Raw genomic sequence first — 19,621 nt, 5'->3', positions numbered from 1 at the left:
AGCTAGAGCTCGAGAAAATTATAACTTAATCTTGATTTTACTCGACTTCTGACAGTTTTACAAGAACCAATTTAATATCATTGCGTTAAGAATTTCTTTTGTTATACATTGGTAAAAATATTGCTACTTATTCTTAAAAATTGAACTAGTAATCGGCAAAAAAGGAAAAGCAAATTTTCATTTTTATCGTCAAATCATGTAGAAACCGTCCGATTTGTATGGCGAGCCGTCTTTTCTGGACTTTCATTTAATGACCTAATCAACGTTTTTACAATAGAATTTTCAATAGAAGTGATCGTTGAACTTTGAGTAATCAGAAAAGCTGTTTTTCCATCTATTTACATTCCTCTGCCCAAATACTGTAGGTCACGTTATTATTCTGTTCTGTTCTGACTTTCGAAAGTAAGCTATTCCTATATCGTTGCTTCTTTAAAATTAGTGTTTTTTTTTTCTAAAATAAGCACCGCAGCGCTTTTAATGTATTTTTCGGGATTTCGGGGAGGCGCTCATTTTGAAATTTTGAGTTTTGGCCCATTTTTATCTTATTTGAAGGTTTTCCAACAAAGTATAATTTAACCACATTTTCCTTTAAAATATTTGCAGAGATTTGAGCAATTATATGAACCATGATTATGAAATTGAAGTGATCGTCAATCATGACTGGTGTAGTTTTGAAAATGGCGGACAACCACGTGCCCGGACAGGTGATTTGAAAGGAACGAACCTGAAGAGAATCAGTGGTAGTGAAAATTGGGGAAGTGAATTTTATTATACTATGACTGTTGATATTAAAGCTGTTTGAAAACAAACCGTTGTTACCACTACAGACTGTATGTTTGTGTCCCTTTTGAAAAGTTCAGAAAAGCCGAAAGGAAAATTTACTCTCAAAATTATACAAATTTCCTATTAGCAGATTCATGAAAAAAAGTCACTTGGGTTCAGTCCGACACGAAGGACTCGTTTACTTTGATATATTGTGGAATCTGTCGATTCATCACTATTTTCAATTTGAACCTTGCTATATCTTTAGTAGGAGCAATAATATGTAAATGAAACGCAGACATGACACTTTTACATATGGTATATGAAAACCCTCCATATCGAAATGATTATGGCAATTTGATTTATCTATTCACAAGAAATCTTTTTCTTTAATTAATATTTAATTTCCTTAAAAAATTGTAAATAGGAAGTTTGAAATATCAATTTTGATAAAAATTTGGTAAAAATTCCTAATATACACATAAAACTTCATAACAACATCGCACATGAATACATGGATTAGATTTTGCGTGGATTAATTTTGCGATTTTTCGCAAATTTTGGCCATGCACACGAAAATTAGTCGTCGTCTAGGAAAATGAAAGAAATTAGGAGAAAAAGAAGCCCATGGGCGAGATATTTTGTCCACGCGAAAATTTTAGATTTTCAATACTCTCGGGTACCTAATAGCCGTCCCCCCCAGCTAATTAATTTTTCGAAAATTTTCCAACCAGGACATTCTTATTCCAACCCCCCCGCTTATTAATTTTTGGGAAAATGTTTTTTAAAGTTCCGTTTTTTGTCCCAATTATGCTGTATTAGCCTTCTTTTCAAAAATTTTCCACCCAGCACATTTTTATTCCAACCCCCCCCCCCGCTTATTAAGTTTTGAGATTTTTTCCAACCCCCCCCCCGGCTATTAGGTACCCGAGAGTACACGGGTTGCAAAATTAAAGACTCGAGTTAAATCACGCTTTTACTCAAAAATTTTATGTGTTTGTTACACTGCACTGACACAATTTCGCAGCCCGTGTATTCGCGAAAAAAGTCCACGCGCGAGAATTAATTCACTTTAGGGACGAAGAGACGAAAACTGAAAAAGTTTGGAAACGAAAGATCTTCGAGTTTTTTGCTGCTGCGACAGTGTTTAATATCTTGCATTATACCAAAGTAAAAAAAATGATGAAAATCAAATTGAACAAAAAACACATGTATTTTTCGGCTCAAAAAAACAGGCCTGGTAAGTGTCGTTTAAATGTTATAGTTACCACCATACCCCGAATCCAAACCTAAATTTTTTCTAGTGATAAATGGCTTTAAAATCATACCAAATGGTATATTTAAATAATTTCGTTATGTCTATATCATGTTAGTTATCTCTTTACTGTATTTACATCCTGATAGTTTTAGGGGTTTCCGGCCCAGGGGTACTAGGTTTGCGAGATGAAAGGTCAAAAATCGTCCCATAGAGAGACTGAATTTCGAAAATTTTGTCTATTTTTTTGACGTTTTTTCCAAAAAGACTATTTTTGATCAAAATTTCAGCCAAAATTTTCATACTTTAGTCCAAACTTCAAGAATTTATGACTGTTAGAGCAGGGAGTCGATTTTTGATTTTAGTAATTTTGGAACCCTTACAGAGACTCAATGATTGCTTTTTAATGGTTTTGCACCCCTTTGAGGGACTTTCTCGGATATGAAACAGGAACCCTTATGAATCACACATACTCGCCACCCATTTTACCTAAGTATCCCCACGGGGTTTCATGATGGTAATCTTTTTCATAATTTTTCATAATTTTTTAAAAAGAACTCATCAAAAATAAATACTCTTATATCTTAACTTTTCACTCGATTAAAAAAGTAGTCAACAGACAATGTAAGATATCATGTGTCTCTGTGTTAAAATTCTGAGATTCGCTTGTTCTTACAATCCTACGAAATCTGACAACAATGATCAATGAGTATGATTGTGTTCTTCTTCAGAACACCATCATAGCATCAAAATCGCTAGTTCGAATTTCTATTATTGGAATCTTTCTCTGATTCGAAGAAAAAATTGGTCTCTAGAAGATCGAATCAGAGAGAGAGAGTCAACTAAAGAAGTAATAAAAAGTTTTCAAAATGAACAAGCTTAGTTTTAAAGTATCACGCATTTCTCATCAGATCCTATCGAAGAAGTATCTGACTTTGCATCATCATTCTCCCCTCCAGCCCCCTTCTTTTTAGCGTGTACTGCATCCAAACCCATTTCAAATGCTTCTTGTATTCCCTCTCCTGTTTTCGCTGACGTCAGCACATGACCAGTAGCTGCAATCTCATCACGATATAATGTTTGTATAAAATCGTCCGGGTCTAAATCGTTAATGGGAATCAAATCTTTTTGTGTTCCTATTAATATCACCGGAACGTCGTCCGTACGTTTTTCGAGTACGATATCGTAAACCTTGCGTGCTTCCTGATACGATTTATCATCTCCAATTTGATACAACAATAGTATAAGTTGCGCACCTTGAATATGCAGGTCCCTCATTGCAGGGAATTGAAACGGCGACGCTAGATCACTAATTTGCAGTGTGTAGTGACGTGCCTGATGTTTGAAGCTACGCACGTGTAAATCTTCGACGGTAGTTTTGTAACTACCCGTAAATGCGTTGTTGACAAATCGTTCTACGAAAGCCGTCTTCCCGCACTTCAGTGACCCCAATACAACGACTTTGCGTTGCATTTTACGTGCTTTCGTAAAAGCGGTGCTACGTCGACGCGTTTTTCCTTGCTTCTTCGTTTTACGTTTACGGCTGGTGTCCGCCATTTTTACATTGCTGATTTTCTACAAAACGAATCAAAAAAGATGTGAAGTATTTTCAAATTTACAATAAAAGCGAAAAAGGTATTTGTTTCTCGAACAAATAATTATTTTCTTTGAATTTTCAAGCTAATATCTTTTCTCTAGACTTCTATTCAGTCTACTGTGCATATTTCAAATAATAGGCATTATAAATCCCAGGCTGACCCCATAACAGTAACCTAGACGAAGGGTTCAAAACCTAGACCAAGGTTAAAAGATTGGCTGCTAATCGTCTACCGTATCCATTTCGAAAAAAACCTTTTGTTTAATTTGTGTCTTTGTTGTACACGTGCTTTTATGGCACTGTGAGCTTCAAATTTTGGGAGATAGCACAGTCACTGGTTGAAACATAGCCCATCTTATCACTATATTTTCTATCACAATTGTGAATAGAGGCTCGATAGCTCTATCGCACTAGCAGCTGGTGGAAATCACGCTTTAAGGTACATAAGCAATACACGCATTATAAACGACTCCAGTCTTATCTTATCACTATATTTTCTATCGCAATTGTGAATAGAGGCTCGATAGCTCTATCGCACTAGCAGCTGGTGGAAACCACGCTTTAAGGTAAGACATTTTAGTGCAAAGAAACTATGGCGCATTCATGAAAAATTCACCCTATTCGATTATAAATTTCTATTTCTATTTTTTGGGGTTATGAACTCCATTCTTCCCACTCGTAAAAAAATATTCTAGAGTGTATCTTGAAATGCCGATATAAACTCCGCCGAAAAAAACGGTTATTTTGCAAACAGGCCTTGTCAGTGAGCAGGTATAAGTTTCAAAACACAAGACAAGTTCTTTATAGTTAGCCTTAATCTTCTCTCCCTGTACTCAAATTTATTTAACCTAACTGAAAGAAAACAAGTAAAGTTTGAAGAAGAAGGAAGTTTATATTGTTTCCAGGCAACCAGAGGTAACGGAAAATCCGATATTAGTATTGCTTTGCTAATATTGACCCTTGATGATTTTTCGATGAGATTGGCTGGTTTGGAATTTAGTTCCGTTTTCTTATAGTTTCTTCTACATCGAAAAATTGCAAACTTATTTCGCACCATACAAAGTTCTCAAATTTGAGTCTGGTGTACCTTAGAGTACCGAAATAGTGGAATAGTGAAAAGAAACACAAAATTCGATAAAAAAAGAAGAAAGCTACTTGTTGAGATGAGAATATAATTAGAAACGGGAAACCATAACATGATTTGCCATCTCTCATTTACACCGCTCAAAACATCGCTTCATCCTATTTTTATCTTCTAAAAACAACTAAAATCTGGAAAATGTTCAAAATGCGAGAACTACCGTAAACGAACGGGCAACTTAGTCAGGCAATCCAGTTCATTGAGTAGCTATCAATTGCTTGTCATAATTAATTATGTTTCTTGTAAGATTCGTCAAAAAAGTCAAATAATAAGCCTTTCCATCACAAATTGCATAGATTTGTTACCCCCTTTCTTCACGTGTTTCTAAACTCGTTGAAAAGTAGATAAACTATCCCCACTCTAATAAAAAGTTGATTTGAGATCATCCAATTTTTCATTGGCCGATACTTTCACCGACTCATTCGACGAAACCCACCGTTAAAAAGACAAAGATGAGACTGTTATGATTGTATGTAGCATTTTTGTACAATGTGTTAAAATATGCGTCACTCCAGTTTGATTTCCTGGTACTAAGCACTTCCTTAAACTTTTAATCTTCATGGTAGAAACTATTTCTTAAGAACGATTTTATAAAAATACAGGCCTCAATTTTGATCAAAACTTAAGAACAAACCTCAGATTTCAAATGCGGATTTTAAGCCCCTCAGTCAAATTTTACTGTTTCTTATAAAGAAAAGCTGCAAATTGAAAAATAGAGCCACCTACATAAACTATACTTATCCAGGCCCATCAAAGTGGGCTAGTCATCTCAACTCATACAGAATCGTCCTTCCTCGTCCATCCTGCCCACTGTGAATCTCAACAAAGTATTTCCTTGTCTTAATTACTTAATCCCATCCGTTTAATATTTCATGCGAAGTGTTATGAAATTCTTTTTGAAAATTTCAAGTTATTTGAAAGAAGCACCACCCCCCAGCGGTAACTCTGATCACGATATCACGCAAATCAGCAAAAAAATGGACAAACACAAATCCCTTTAAAAAAGTTCAAATCACTTATCATGGCTCAAAAATCTTTCAAATCATGATCACGTTTTGACCTCTCATCACGCATTCACGAAGAAAAAATTTCCAAACCACGTAATCACGCTACAAAAAAGTCTCTATCACGTCATTACGCAAACTGCTCGAGGGTCTCTTGAAACCTTCGAAAATAGAAATTTCCCTCAACACGAAATAAAAATCATACTTTCGTATGGAAGCAAGCAAGATAAACAACTAATAAAAATAATTTAATAAAATGGACAAAAAATCAACTGATTCAAAACATTTAAGATTTTATAGTGAAACTTTAGGAACATGTACCATCTGATTATAGAACTTAATATCAACTGCTTAACCTTCAAAGAAGAGAATCAAATTGAACAAAAAAAAAATGCAAAAAAACTGACTCAGCAATGACGTAATGTGAAAGAGGAACTTTTTCAACACTTCGCAGTACACAATCTTTCTTCGTAGAAAACAGGAATAAAGCTTCAACGGAGACAAAAACTTAAGATTTACAGAGAGCATACATTTGCTTGGCTCAAAATGTTAGAACTAAAGAAAATTACATCAGTCGTATAAAGTTTTAAAATTCGATAAAATTAAGTCAGGTTTTTTCAATGACCCCTTAAATTCCGAATTTTCGACGATATTTCCTGTAGTACCATTGTTAAAAGGATCAACACTTTCATTATAGCACTTATTGAGTGCTAGAAATTGTTTGTAAAGGCAGGTTTCCACTTTCGCACGAAAACGAGCGAAAACTTTTTGTCAATCCTTTTTGTCTGCAGAAAAGATTACGTCATTTTTCGAGCGAAAAAATAAAAAGTTGAAAGTAGTTCAACTTTTTAAACCGTTACGTCAGATTTGATAGTCGACCAATGACCTTTAAAAGAGGTTACAAAGTTTTCGCTCATTTCGCGCGAAAGTGGTGACAGGCCTTAATAGCTTCACATAACAGACGGTATGTACAAGGATGTCAAAATATAGATTTGATTTAAAGTCTTAAGGGCCAAATACTGTTATGTAAAATACATTCAGAATAAACGCAAAAATTGTGAATCAATGTCGACTACTTTTTTAATCAAGTGATAAGAGTATTATTTATTTTTGATGAGTTCTTTTCGAAAAATTATGAAAAAGACAAGAGCAGCCACCGGCTAGGAAGTTAGACAGGAACCCGTCTGCGTATTTCTTTTTAATCTGATGAATACTTGACAGGTCAGAGCTGTGAGTCCGATTTTGGCCTCAAAAAAATTACAGTGGGAAATTCGAATTTAGCGCTGTCCTCAATTACTAAAATAAAAACCAAATTTCGGAAGTTGCGCTTTCTTTAAGAAAGTGTGACCAGTGAAACAATAAAAGGATTTGATTGGCTGTGTTTTCAACCGTTATTAGGATATGGGAAATTCAAACTGTCAGCCCATACCATGCTATATATTTCGCCATCAGTATATAGAATAAGAAATCATAGCATGGATCTCCAGGCTACTAGGAAGTATGAAATATCTGTTCTTGAGGTCCCTTTCTCCTGGAAAAAAACTATCTGTTCTGTATAATGGGCTCTCCTGGATTATATCATCTGTTGTGGGAAAAAATGGGACTCCTGGAAAATGTATATCTGTTCTTTAGAAATATTATGCTCCTGGAAAAATATAACAGCTATTCTCTAAGAAAGTTAATATACTCCTAGAAAATGAGACCTTTTAAGAAGATTGTTAAGCTCCCTGGAAAAAAAATCTGGCATCATGGTTGTGTTTTTCACAATTTAGCTCCTGGATTTTTTGAACAGATTGTCCGCTGGAAAATTGTATGTGTTTATCCTTCCTTGGATTTTAAGAACAGATGTCTTTAAGGCGACTCCTGGACGTGGGGATACTTAGGCTAAATGGGTGTCGGGTATATGCGATCCGTAAAGGGTTCCTTTTTCATATCCGTGAAAGTCCCTCAAATGGGTACAAAAACCATTAAAAAGCAATTGAGTCTGTCTTTGAAGGGTTCCAAAATTACCAAAATCGAAAATCGACTCCCTCTAACAGTTATAAATTCTTGAAGTTTGGACAAAGTATGAAAATTTTGGCTGAAATTGAAGAAAAAGTCTTTTTAAGGATGGAAAAACGTCAAAAAATGGACAGAATTTTCGAAATTCAGTCTCTCTAAGGGTTGATTTTCGAACTCTCGTTCGAACATATCCGTCATTTCGCAAACCCCGGGGCCCGAAACCCCTAAACTTATCAGAATGTAACTCGTGGAGTTATATTTTATGTATACATTTGGAATTTTTACCAAATTTGTATTCAAATTGATATTTCAAACTTAAATTTGTAATATTACATTGGTCCTATTTACAGCTTAACAGGAAAAGAAATATAAATTAAAAAAAAATCTTTTCTTGTGAATAGAGATTGTCAACCATTGAGGGCTTTCTCTAAAATATAATACCATATTATGTAAAAGTGTAATGTCTACGTTTCATTTACATATTATGGTATTATTGCTCCTATTGAGAATAGTAATAAATCAACAGATTCCACAATATATCAAAGTAAACGAGTCCTTCGTGTTGGAACTGAACCCAAGAACCCTTAATAAGTTTATTAGTTCTGAATCTATTTCATTCTACATTTACACATTTTCAAAAATCAATAAAAGGGGAGGGAAAGTTGGAACGGGGGATCGGAATTTGAATACACAAATTTCCTTATTAGCAGATTTATGTAACAAAGTCACGAATAAACGTCGAGTGAAGCTCTGATTGGCTAAGATATGCAAAGATTACCTCATACTTTAGATGGACATTTTGATAAAAATATGTTTCAGTATGGAATTTTTAGCCAATCAAAGCTTCCCTCGACGTTTTTTCGTTACTTTTTTACACGAATCTGTTACATGTTTTTTTATAAGCATTGCACTTGTAAGCATATCTAGGCTCAGATATGGGGAAAATTAAGCATATGCTAAACATTACCTCGAGCCTATGAAAAAATTATAAGCTACTTTGTAGTATGGATATAAGCAGTATTATAGTAGTATAGCAGTATAAGCAGTATTAAGTATTAAGATATAAGCATCCCTCAAGCATTTTTTCAGCCTTATTATGCCACCGACCTCTGACCGCGTCTCTGAGCCTGTTTTCGGATTTTTGTATAATTTTTGTATAAAAAAAATATGTATATAGGAAATTTGTGTATTTCTGAGAGTAAATTTTCCCTTCGATTTTTCCGAACTTTTCAAAAGAGTTCTTGGGACGCAAAAAATCAGTCTGTGATGTTAACAACAGCTTTAATATCAACAGTCATCGTATAATAAAATTCACGACCACTGATTCTCTTCAGGTTTGTTCCTTTCAAATCACCTGTCCGGGCACGTGGTTGTCCGCCATTTTCAAAACTACACCAGTCATGATTGACGATCACTTCAATTTCATAATTATGGTCCATATAATTGCTCAAATCTCTGCAAATATTTTAAAGGAAAATGTGGTTAAATTGTACTTTGTTGGAAAACCTTCAAATAAGATAAAAATGGGTCAAAACTCAATATTTCGAAATGAGCGCCTCCCCTAAATAGCGAAAAATAAATTTAAACCGCGGTGCTTATTTTAGAAAAAAAACACTATAGTAGAGGGCATTTTGTAAAGTCGCTCGACTGTTTTGTTAGAAGCACTTGTTATACATTTTTGGAAAGCTAAGGGGTAGGGGAATCGAAATTACTATGTTTCCAATTTTTTTTCGGACACTTTGGTGTGATTTTCGGACAAATATGACGGTCTCAGGCAAAAATCATAGGGTTAAAAATTAATGAAAATTTTAGCTCCAGAAAACGGAGACCTGTTGTATATTTTTGGAAAGCTCTCAAAAAATTAGGATTAGAGATATATTGCAAGTATAGGTGATTTCAGTACCTAACTCGAGATATTGAGCTTCAAAAAGCGCAAAAACTGGACAAAATAGCTGTTTCTGGCTGAAAAAAACGGTTTTCAAGGGTTAATATCTCGAGTAAGGTACAGAAATCAACTATACTTGCAATATATCTCTAATCTTAATTTTTTGAGAGCTTTCCAAAAATATACAACAGGTCTTTTTTTCTCGAGCTAAAATTTTCATTAATTTTTAACCCTATGATTTTTGCCTGAGACCGTCATATTTGTCCGAAAATCACACCAAAGTGTCCGAAAAAAAATTGGAAACATAGTAATTTCGATTCCCCTACCCCTTAGCTTTCCAAAAATGTATAACAAGTGCTTCTAACAAAACAGTCAAGCGATTCCGAAAAATCGAACAAAATTCCCCCTACTACTAGTTTAAAAGAAACAACAATATAAGAATAGCTTACTTTGAAAATTCTGAAACGGATTCCAGAACAGAACAGAATTTTAGAGTTCATAAATCCTTAGCTTGTCCTTAATATTTTAGCTATCGTAGCCTTGTGTTCTTATATAGTTTTTTCTCGTAGAAATTTAGTTTTTCAACGTGAACAAACGAAATATTGCAGCATTTCACTGACAAAGTTTTATTAACCGATACGTGACGGTGGACTTTCCCTTGTTTAGGGCCACAGTCAGGTAATTTAAAAAAAAAATACCTTTCGAATTTGATGCCATATAGAGCAAAATCATATTCACGTACAAGTGGATAATATCTTTGTGAGAAGTCATGTGTTTGTCCGGTAGTTTCGTCCGACAGACGAATAAAGAGACATCGAATGATCTTTTCACCAATTTTTTGATCAGAATGCAATTCGAAGGAATAAGTGTTCAGAGATGTTACTATGGTGAAAAAAGATATAAACGATATCAAATACGAGGTTGAATTGAAATAACTGAGTGATTTCCCCGCAAAGATACTTAATGAAGATATTTAATAATTTTCCTTTTTTCATGACAAGAATTAGATGATCCCGAAAAAAAATGAAAAATCCGTTTTGCGTAAAGGTACTCACCCATCGTTAGCAAACTGAACCAAATTATACCAAACACCTGCCAATCCATCCCTTTGATTTGTATCTTCTTTCAAATTTTTCTTGATTACACGTTTTTTTTTAAATAAGAATTAACTATATAAGAACATAAGGCTTCGATGGCCAAAATGTTAAGAACGAGTTGTACATATCTAGTACAACCCTGGTTCCACCGCAAAATTTTGTAAACTTTCGCCCGGCTTGCGTTCAACTAGTCGAATCTTTGAAAAAGATCCATACATACAAAATTCAAGGACACGTCAAAGTTCGAGGGCACGTCGAAATTTGAGGGCACATCGAAATTCGAGTCACGTCAAAACTTTGGGTACGCAAGCACTTAGGCACGTCAAATTTCGGAGGGCACATAGGCACGTAAGCACATCAAGGAACGCGAGCACGTAGGTACGTCAGGCACGTAGGTCACGAAGGCACGTCAAAAAAATGAGGGTACGTGGGCACGTAGGGCACGTCATTTAGCAGACTCGGCAACTTAGTCAGGCAATCCAGTTCATCGAGTACTCTCAGGTACCTAATAGCCGGGGGGGGGTTGGAATAAGCAGGGGGGTTGGAAAAAATTTCAAAATTTAATAAGCGGGAGGGTTGGAATAAATGTCCTGGGTAGAAAATGTTTGAAAAGGATGCTAATACAGCAGAATTAAGACAAAAAAGGGAACTTTCAAAAACATTTTCCCAAAAATTAATAAGCGGGGGGGGGGGTTGGAATAAGAATGTCCTGGGTGGAAAATTTTCGAAAAATTAATTAGCGGGGGGACGGCTATTAGGTACCCGAGAGTAGCTATCAATTGCTTGTAATAATTAATTTTGTTTCTTGTAAGATTCGTCAAATAAGTCAAATAAATAAGCCTTATCATAAATTGCATAGATCATAAATTGCATAGATTTGATACCTCCTTTTTTCACGTGTTTCTAAACGTGTTGAAAAGTAGATAAACTATCACCACTCTAATTTAATAAAAGGTTGATTTGAGATCATCCAATTGGCCGATACTTTCACCGACTCATTCGACGAAACTCACCGCTAATAGACAAAGATGAGACTGTTATGATTGTATGTAGCATTTTTTTACAATGTTTTAAAATATGCGTCACTCCAGTTTGATTTCCTGGTACTAAGAACTTCCTTAAACTATTTCATGGTACAAACTTTTTCTTAAGAAGATTTTTATAAGAATACAGGGCTCAATTTTAATCAAAACTTAAGAACAAAATAAGAATGAAACTCAGATTTCAAAAGCGGATTTTAAGCCCTTTTTTCTATTTTTTTTAAAGAAAATCGCTAGTTCAATTTTTTAAAGGCTAATATCTCCGGATATGGAAGGAGTTAAAAGCTCGTTTATAGCTCGTTGGATAGCTTAGAGTCTCTTCTTTGAATGAGGGAAAGGTGCCCAGTGATAAAACTTCCAATCAATTCGCTAGAGGACAGATTAAAGTAAAGCAGGGCCAAATTTGGAGCTTCTTGGATCACTCGTTTTTCAGCAAAAAAATGGACAAACACGCATCCCTTTAAAAAGCCAAAATCACGTATCCCGGCTCAAAAAAAATTCGTTTTGACCTCTCATCATCACGCAATCACGAAGAAAAAATTTCCAAATCACGTAATCACGCTGCAAAAGTCTCTATCGCGTCATTACGAAAACCGCTTGAGGGTCTCTTGAAACCTTTGAAAATAGAAATTTCCCTCGACACGAAATAAAAATCATACTTCCATATGGAAGCAAGCAAGATAAACAACTAATTAAAATAATTTAATAAAATCAACAAAAAGTCAACTGATTCAAAACATTTAAAATTTTTATAGTGAAATTTCAAGAACATGTTACCATCTGATGATAGAACTTAAACAGCTAACCTTCAAGAAAGAGAATCAAATTGAGCAAAAAAATCGCAAAAAAAAACTGACTCAGCAATGACGTAATAAGGAAGAGGAACTTTTTCAACACTTTGCAGTACACAATCTTTCCTCGTAGAAAACAGGAATAAAAGTTTCACGGAAACGAAAACTTAAGATTCACAGAGAGCATACATTTGCTTAGCCTGGGTAACCTGTCAGGTTTTTTCAATGACCCCTTAAATTCCGAATTTTCGACGATATTTCCTGTAGTACCATTGTTAAAAGGATCGACACTTTCATTATATAGCACTTATTGAGTGCTAGAAATCTTTTGTACAGGCCGGTCTCCACTTTCGCACAAAAACGAGCGAAAACTTTTTGTCAATCCTTTTTGCCTGCAGAAAAGATTACGTCATTAAAAAGGTTTCGAGCGAAAAAATAAAAAGTTGAAAGTAGTTCAACTTTTTGAACCGTTACGTCAGATTTGATCAATGGAAAATGCTTCATTTTTCAGCCGACCAATGAACTTTTAAAGAGGTTAAAAAGTTTTCACTCATTTTGCGCGAAAGTGGAGACAGGCCTTAATAGCTTCACATAACAGACTATTTGTACAAGGATATCAAAATATAGATTTGATTTAACATTTTAAGGACCACATACTGTTATGTATAATACATTCAGAATAAGCACAAAAATTGCGCATAAAAAAACGATTACATACCCATTCCGACCATTAACATCAAGACAAAACAGCTGTCTCCGGATCTGGTTGCATGGCAACCACTTCTAAACAAATGACGTCATCGTTATCCCTCCAACACGATTGGCTACACGTGAAAATGTACAAACAACCAAAATCGATTGACATCCCTGCTCGTGCATGCGCAGTCCAGGTGATTTCATCCTCTTTGTCAATATGGTGGCCATTTGTTGCCAAAGAATTTAGTTCATGGTGGCCGTTAGTTGCCGAGGAGTGTTGTTTTGAGTTGGAACCGATTGTAATTTTGGTTTTATGTAGACAGGTCACTAAGTTAGGCATTAACTGCATCTCAAAAACTCTGACAGCACCACATTTTTGGCAAGGTGGTATGGCGTTTAAGGGTGGTGTGATTTTAGAGCAGTCAGATAAGATCAATGGTGTCCCTTGCCAATCGTACCTGTATAAAAAAGAAGAACAAATAAACTTGGCTGTCTTCAGTGGAGCCAGGGATGATGAAGTTTTTGTAGCAATTTGCACTACATATGCGTGAGAGTTGGAATGCTGTCTGTGTCATCTTCTCTCCTCCAAGTTGCTTTGGACAAGCTGGAGTGTTTTACAAGCTCTTACTTATTTGATTTGGTTGGCCGTTACATGTAGTAAAACAATTTTGTTACTTTTTCTAAAGAAAAATCTCTATTACAGTACTTCAATTGCGACCAATTAATGAAGTATCTTATAAAAACTCCAGCTCATCCAATCAAAGGGGATCGAAGACAGAAAAGAAAACATGTTAAAAAACATACCTTAAGCATTGCTGTGGACATGGTCGAATTTGTTTTGAGAATTGGTAGAACGCAGAATCTCCATGCTTCACTTTCGTTTTCTCATAATGACCATCTCCATCTGTGGAACCTTTGGATGTTTTGTTTTTGCCGCTACTCTTGTTGTTATTGTTTTGATTGTTTGCTGAAGCGAGATAGAACAAACTTATTTCTAAACACCAATATCTTTTTCATGAGTATTTGCACGATTTTCTAAGAAATTCGGTGTATTCTGGTGTATTAGAGTCGATTGAAGCCTTATGTTCTTATAAAGTTAGATGTTGTAATATCTTCTTCAAAACCTCTTTTGATACTATGTATAAACATAAATGGAACAAACACTTGTACATAGACACAAAAATAAAAGAATATAGTGCGAACACGAACTAAACAATCAAGAAAAATAAAATGAAGGCAAGAAGAAGGCACGAATCTCCGACTCTGCATGAATTAATATGTACATGATATCAGTTCTGGCTTTGTATTTATTAAACCTATCGCCAAGGGTCAGGTGAAAAATAAGAATACCTTGAAGTTCTCCTTCTCTGTCCACGTATTCTTGATAAAGTTGCATTTCATAATCATTTGATGTTACACTACTCTCCCTCACGGCGTCTTTTTCATTCATCACGTAGATATGATATGGTACGAAACAATGTGGAGGAGTGTTTTGAAGCTTTGATGTAGTGGAGGTGGACATACTTAAGGATTGAGACATCTTTTGAATAAGGTCGTCCATTGAAAGCTCTTCCTGGCTAAGAAGATAGTAACTACTTTGATCAAATAATTTTTCACGAGATTTAATTTCCAAAAATATCGTAGTATTTTCTGGATTTAATTTCGCGAATCAGCGTTTTGAAAAATTTCACATGAATTTATTTGCGCAAAAATTGCAAAATTTAAGGAAAACAAGTGATACTTTTATGGACCTACCTGGTTATCAAAACTAATCAATGAACATTGAAACAATGAAACACATAAGACATAACTGGACAAAATAAAAAATATATAATGAAAGCATGTCTATTGGGAGAAATTATCAACCCTTTTGAAAAAGCTAAAAACAATTATTATATACTTGTAGGCAAAAACAGCCATTGAATAATTCCTGATATACCATGGCTATTATACCACGGTAGAATTTTTTTTCACATTTTTCATTCAAAGTTTGATTTTTTTGTCGCTCTTGTTGTTATCAAAGAAATTCATTAAAAAAATCTATTGTGAATTTCATGAACAATTTTATGACTCAAAGTAATTAAGAAAATCTTTAACAAAGAAAAATATTCGAACGTTCGATTATGGGAGTGTTTTATGTGAAACGTTCGACTATTGACACAATTAATGTTTTGTTTTTGCCTCTAGGTATATAATAAAACATATATTCAATAGGTTTTCGTTGGTTATTGGATTTATTAACCCTCGGTGATGTATATTCAACTCGGTTCCGCCTCGTTCAATATTACATCACCTCGGGTTAATAAATCTCAATAACCAACTTTTACCCATTGAATATCTGCTTATTATTATAAACGCTTTTCTTTATAAAAACAATCCACTTTCAGAAAAATACACAGCTTAATAAATAAGGTTTCTAGAAAACTCAAACCATCGCGCTCTACCGTGACATTTTCTTCTTTGAGAAAAAAAAATCAGTTTTATTGACAATGGAATCATGATTGATGGTGGGAATTGCTATCAATGATGTTTTTCTTTTAGAAAAAAACAAAGAAATGTTAGGAAAAAGCCCAATGAAAATGTGCAAAAACGGCGATTTCCGGCATTTTCGGCATTTACGGCCGGAAAAAAAATTTTCTCAAAAAATCGAATTCTGTCATGTTTTGAGCATTGCGAATACGCATCTTTCTGCAAAAAATCAGAAAATTCTAAGGATGTAAATTCGAGAAAATGTCAAAAACCCGATTTTTCCGGCATATTTCCGGCATTTTCGGCCGGAAAAAATTGTTTTTCGAAAATCGGGCTCCGTCACATTTTAGGTATTGTCATTTTGCATCAGTGTGCAAAATTTCATAAAAAAATATAAAGTACAGCTTGAGAAATTCAAGAAATACTGTCTTTCCGGCGAAAATAGGTTGTTCCGGTGATTTTTTAATAGTTCCGGCTTTAAAAATCAATTTTATTGAAAATTGAAACATGCTTGATGGTGGACATTGCTATTAATAATGTTTTTGAATAAAAAAACAACCAATTATAAGGAAAAAGTCTAATGAAAATTCAGAAAAATGGTGATTTCCGGCATATTTCCGGCATTTTCGGCCGGAAAAAATTTTTTCTCAAAAATTGGACTTGGCCATGTTTTGGGCATTGTTAATACGCATCTTTAAGCAAAAAATCAGAAAAAACTAATGATGAAATCTCGAGAAAATGTCAAAAAACCGGTTTTTCCGGCATATTTCCGGCATTTTCGGCCGGAAAATTTTTTTTTTCGAAAATCGGGCTCCGTCACATTTTGGGCATTGCCATTTTGCATCTTTGTGCCAAAAATCAGAAAAAAATAATGAGCCAATCTCGAGAAAAGCTGGTAACAGACGGACGGACGGACGGACGGACGGACGGACGGACGGACGGACGGACGAACAAAGGTTAATTTATAGGACCTCCAGGTAGGTCCAAAAAGAAAGGTTTCCGGAAGAAAAATAAGACAAAGGAAACTTAGGTCACCTTACGTCACCCCCTGTATTTTCATCTTCTTTTTTTTCATCTTCTTCTTTATCGTTGTCAGTTTCCCATTCATTTGCTCCCCAATCATTCGTCCCCCAATCATCTGTCTCCTGGATAGTAAAGAAAACAGAAACATGTACATTTTTTTCTTTTATTTAGCCAGGAAGATTTTTACATTTTTTAGCCATATTTGGTAGCACCCCTCCCCAAAACTCCACCTAAATAAAGTCACTCCAACATGCATAGACTGACCCCACCTAAAATTTGCTTCCATCCCGACCTCCACCTTCTTTGGCTACCCCCACCTGAAAAATTTCTACCCCCCCCCCCCCGAAAAATGTTTTTGTATCAAAATGAGTCGGTAAATTCTGCAACCCCCACCTGCATAGGGTTACCCCACCTAAATTTTGTTGACATCCTAACCCCCACCTTCTTAAATTTTTCTGAGATCCTCCCCCACCTGCTTAAATTTTTCTGAAATCGTCCCCAACCTGCTTAAATTTTTCTGAAATCGTCCCACTCCCCCACCCCCAGAAAAAAAAGATTGGGGGGTCCCACTATATTAGCTTTCATAATGGCTGCAAAAGAATTTCACAAGGATTAAGGCCGCTACCCACTCAGCATTTTATGGTCGGCGAACAAGGCGTACGGCTTGATTATTGCATAAATTACATAAATCAAGCCTTCAAAGGTTGTCGCTTTGAGCGCAACAGCGCATCAAGAGTTGAAACTTTTCAACTTTTTTCGCTAAGCTGTGCAGCTTCCCTATTGTTCTTTTTTAAGTAGCCAATCAGACGAGACATTTAACTCTCTTGTACCGTGTGCAAAAATATCAACAATAGAAAAAAGAAAAAATGTGCAGCATATCTCCCCTTTATTTTGGATCAGTGGAATGAGAAAAGCGTTCAGCCAACAAAGGGCCCGAGCCGTGCTCCTTGTTCGCCGACTGAGTGGGTAGCGGCCTTTACTGTTTTTATTTTTTTCCTTTACAATTTCAATGTGATGGACTAATGTATAGCCCAAATCGCTATCAACGAGGCTCTAAGCTAGTGGTATCAGAAAGAGTGGAAGTATTATGGTATTTATTCAATTTCAGTCACTATCTACATAATGTGAATAGTTTGAGTATTTTGGACTTTCTTAAAAAAATTAGACAAAAAAATAACTGCTAACAATTTTGGTCTCTTTCTGTTCTTTTTTTTTGACTTCTTTCTTCTGACATCGTATGACTGAAAAACTGAAAAAAAGGAAGTTGACATGATTATTAGTTCACCAAAGATGTACCAAACATGTATAGAACACATATACCCTGTCTTGTCTTACATAGACTTAAAGTGTGCAGTCCAGTAGAATTGAGTTTCTACCTTGAAGGAAAATTAATAAAAGGTGAGAATCAATGTATTGATATTATCCAAGGTATCTCACGCATTAAGCTAAATAGTTTGCGTTCCAACACCAGTAATGTCCAAAGGCGTAAGTAGCTTTTAGAAATTATAAAATAAAGTATTACCTTTCAGGATCGTTCCAGCACCCAGTTTGACTACATCCATAAACATAAAGAGTTCTATGATAAACTGATTTCACAAGTGGACAGTAGATTTGCACCAAAAGATACATCGGGTTCCCACATTTCTTACACTGAGGCTGAACAATCATTTCTGATGCACAATTTATTATCCAGTCCTGACATTGATAAACATAATTTCAAAATAAATACATTTTAATAAGAAGAAATCTTTCTGCAAAATACGAACCCTGTATTGGAAAACCATGATGTCAAGCTATAATATTGGGCTCTTCCAGAAAATGTTTGTACTTCCCGGGTGGAGGATATATTGTCCGGGGGGGGGGGGGGGTAGTGAAGAATCATCAAAATTTGCCTTGTCCAGGGGGTAAATTTGCTCTGTCCGGGGGTAATTTGCGTTGTCTGGGGGGGGGTTAACTGATGCTTGTCCGGGGGGGAGCAAAAGTCACTTTGGCCAGGGGGTAAATCACTGAAAATTTTTATATCTTCCCCATCTACAATTCTTTTCTGGAAGAGCCAATTTTTGCTTCAATTACAGAAAGATTCTTCAGGCAAACAATGCCAATTACTGAATGAAACAACAAATTATACCTTTTTTTTGGGGGGGGGGGGGGGATTTTTTCTAAAGGCATCACTTAAGGCTAACATGCTAATTTTTGCTAGCATACTAACATTCCTAACCTTAAATTTACTTAGAGTTTACTTGTTCTTGTAGCCCTTAGATAGATCTGAGAAGGTAGAAAAATCAAACCCTTACTTTCCACACATACCCCTGCATACCCAGTTCCTATTTTTGCCTAAGGAATCCTCTGGATATAATACTTTCACAATTTGAAAGAAAATATTGTAGGCATAAATTTTTGGAAATCATGTTATGTTTTTAGGGCTAAGAGTGCAACAGATACCAGTTACCTTTACCTTAAACATTTCATTTCACATTTCAGAAACTGTAGAATATTGGCTTCTCTAAATCGTCATCCACATGACTAAAGGTTCAATCTCAAAATAAGTGTCTTGGAAAATTGGAAATCTTGCAATTCTGTTCTGCCTTTGAGAACGGCCTTTTTGTCATAAGAAAACATTGATTATTTCTCTACATGAGGGGCAATCTCAATCTCAGAGATGACCACCAGTAGAACTTTAAATTTTGTAAAGTACTAATTTTGAGATTTAACCTTTAGTCATGTGAACGACGAAATCATTTCAATTTTTTCAAAATAGGCCAAAAGTTTTAGAAGTTACTGCTCCCAAAAGTTTGTACGCTTAAAGTGATCTACTTACAGCTTTACCACCAAATTTATTACAGCTCCAATCAACAAAGTC

General features: G+C 35.2%; 1 protein-coding gene across 2 annotated transcripts; it reads right to left on the bottom strand.

The window, feature by feature from the left end:
* Positions 1–3,501: 3,501 nt before the first annotated feature.
* LOC136821298 (programmed cell death protein 2-like) lies at positions 3,502–18,451 on the bottom strand. 2 transcript variants are annotated; one of them, XM_067077530.1, is made up of 7 exons: positions 18,284–18,451; positions 17,947–18,010; positions 16,774–16,883; positions 14,620–14,846; positions 14,074–14,236; positions 13,292–13,727; positions 3,502–3,592 (listed from the first exon to the last, which is right to left on the bottom strand). In XM_067077530.1, the coding sequence occupies exons 1-6, from the start codon at positions 18,427–18,429 to the stop codon at positions 13,310–13,312; spliced, it is 1,128 nt and encodes a 375-aa protein (XP_066933631.1). In that variant the 5' UTR covers positions 18,430–18,451; the 3' UTR covers positions 3,502–3,592; positions 13,292–13,309. The 2 variants fall into 2 exon arrangements, with proteins under 2 accessions (XP_066933631.1, XP_066933632.1); XM_067077531.1 differs by lacking the exon at positions 3,502–3,592 and adding an exon at positions 8,887–9,215.
* Positions 18,452–19,621: the final 1,170 nt, after the last annotated feature.

Source organism: Clytia hemisphaerica, unplaced genomic scaffold (genome assembly GCF_902728285.1).
Source record: "Clytia hemisphaerica strain Z4C2 unplaced genomic scaffold, Clytia hemisphaerica genome assembly, whole genome shotgun sequence".
Classification (NCBI taxonomy): domain Eukaryota; kingdom Metazoa; phylum Cnidaria; class Hydrozoa; order Leptothecata; family Clytiidae; genus Clytia; species Clytia hemisphaerica.
Note: the sequence above shows the minus strand (reverse complement) of the source record. Positions and strands in the feature narration are given on the sequence as shown.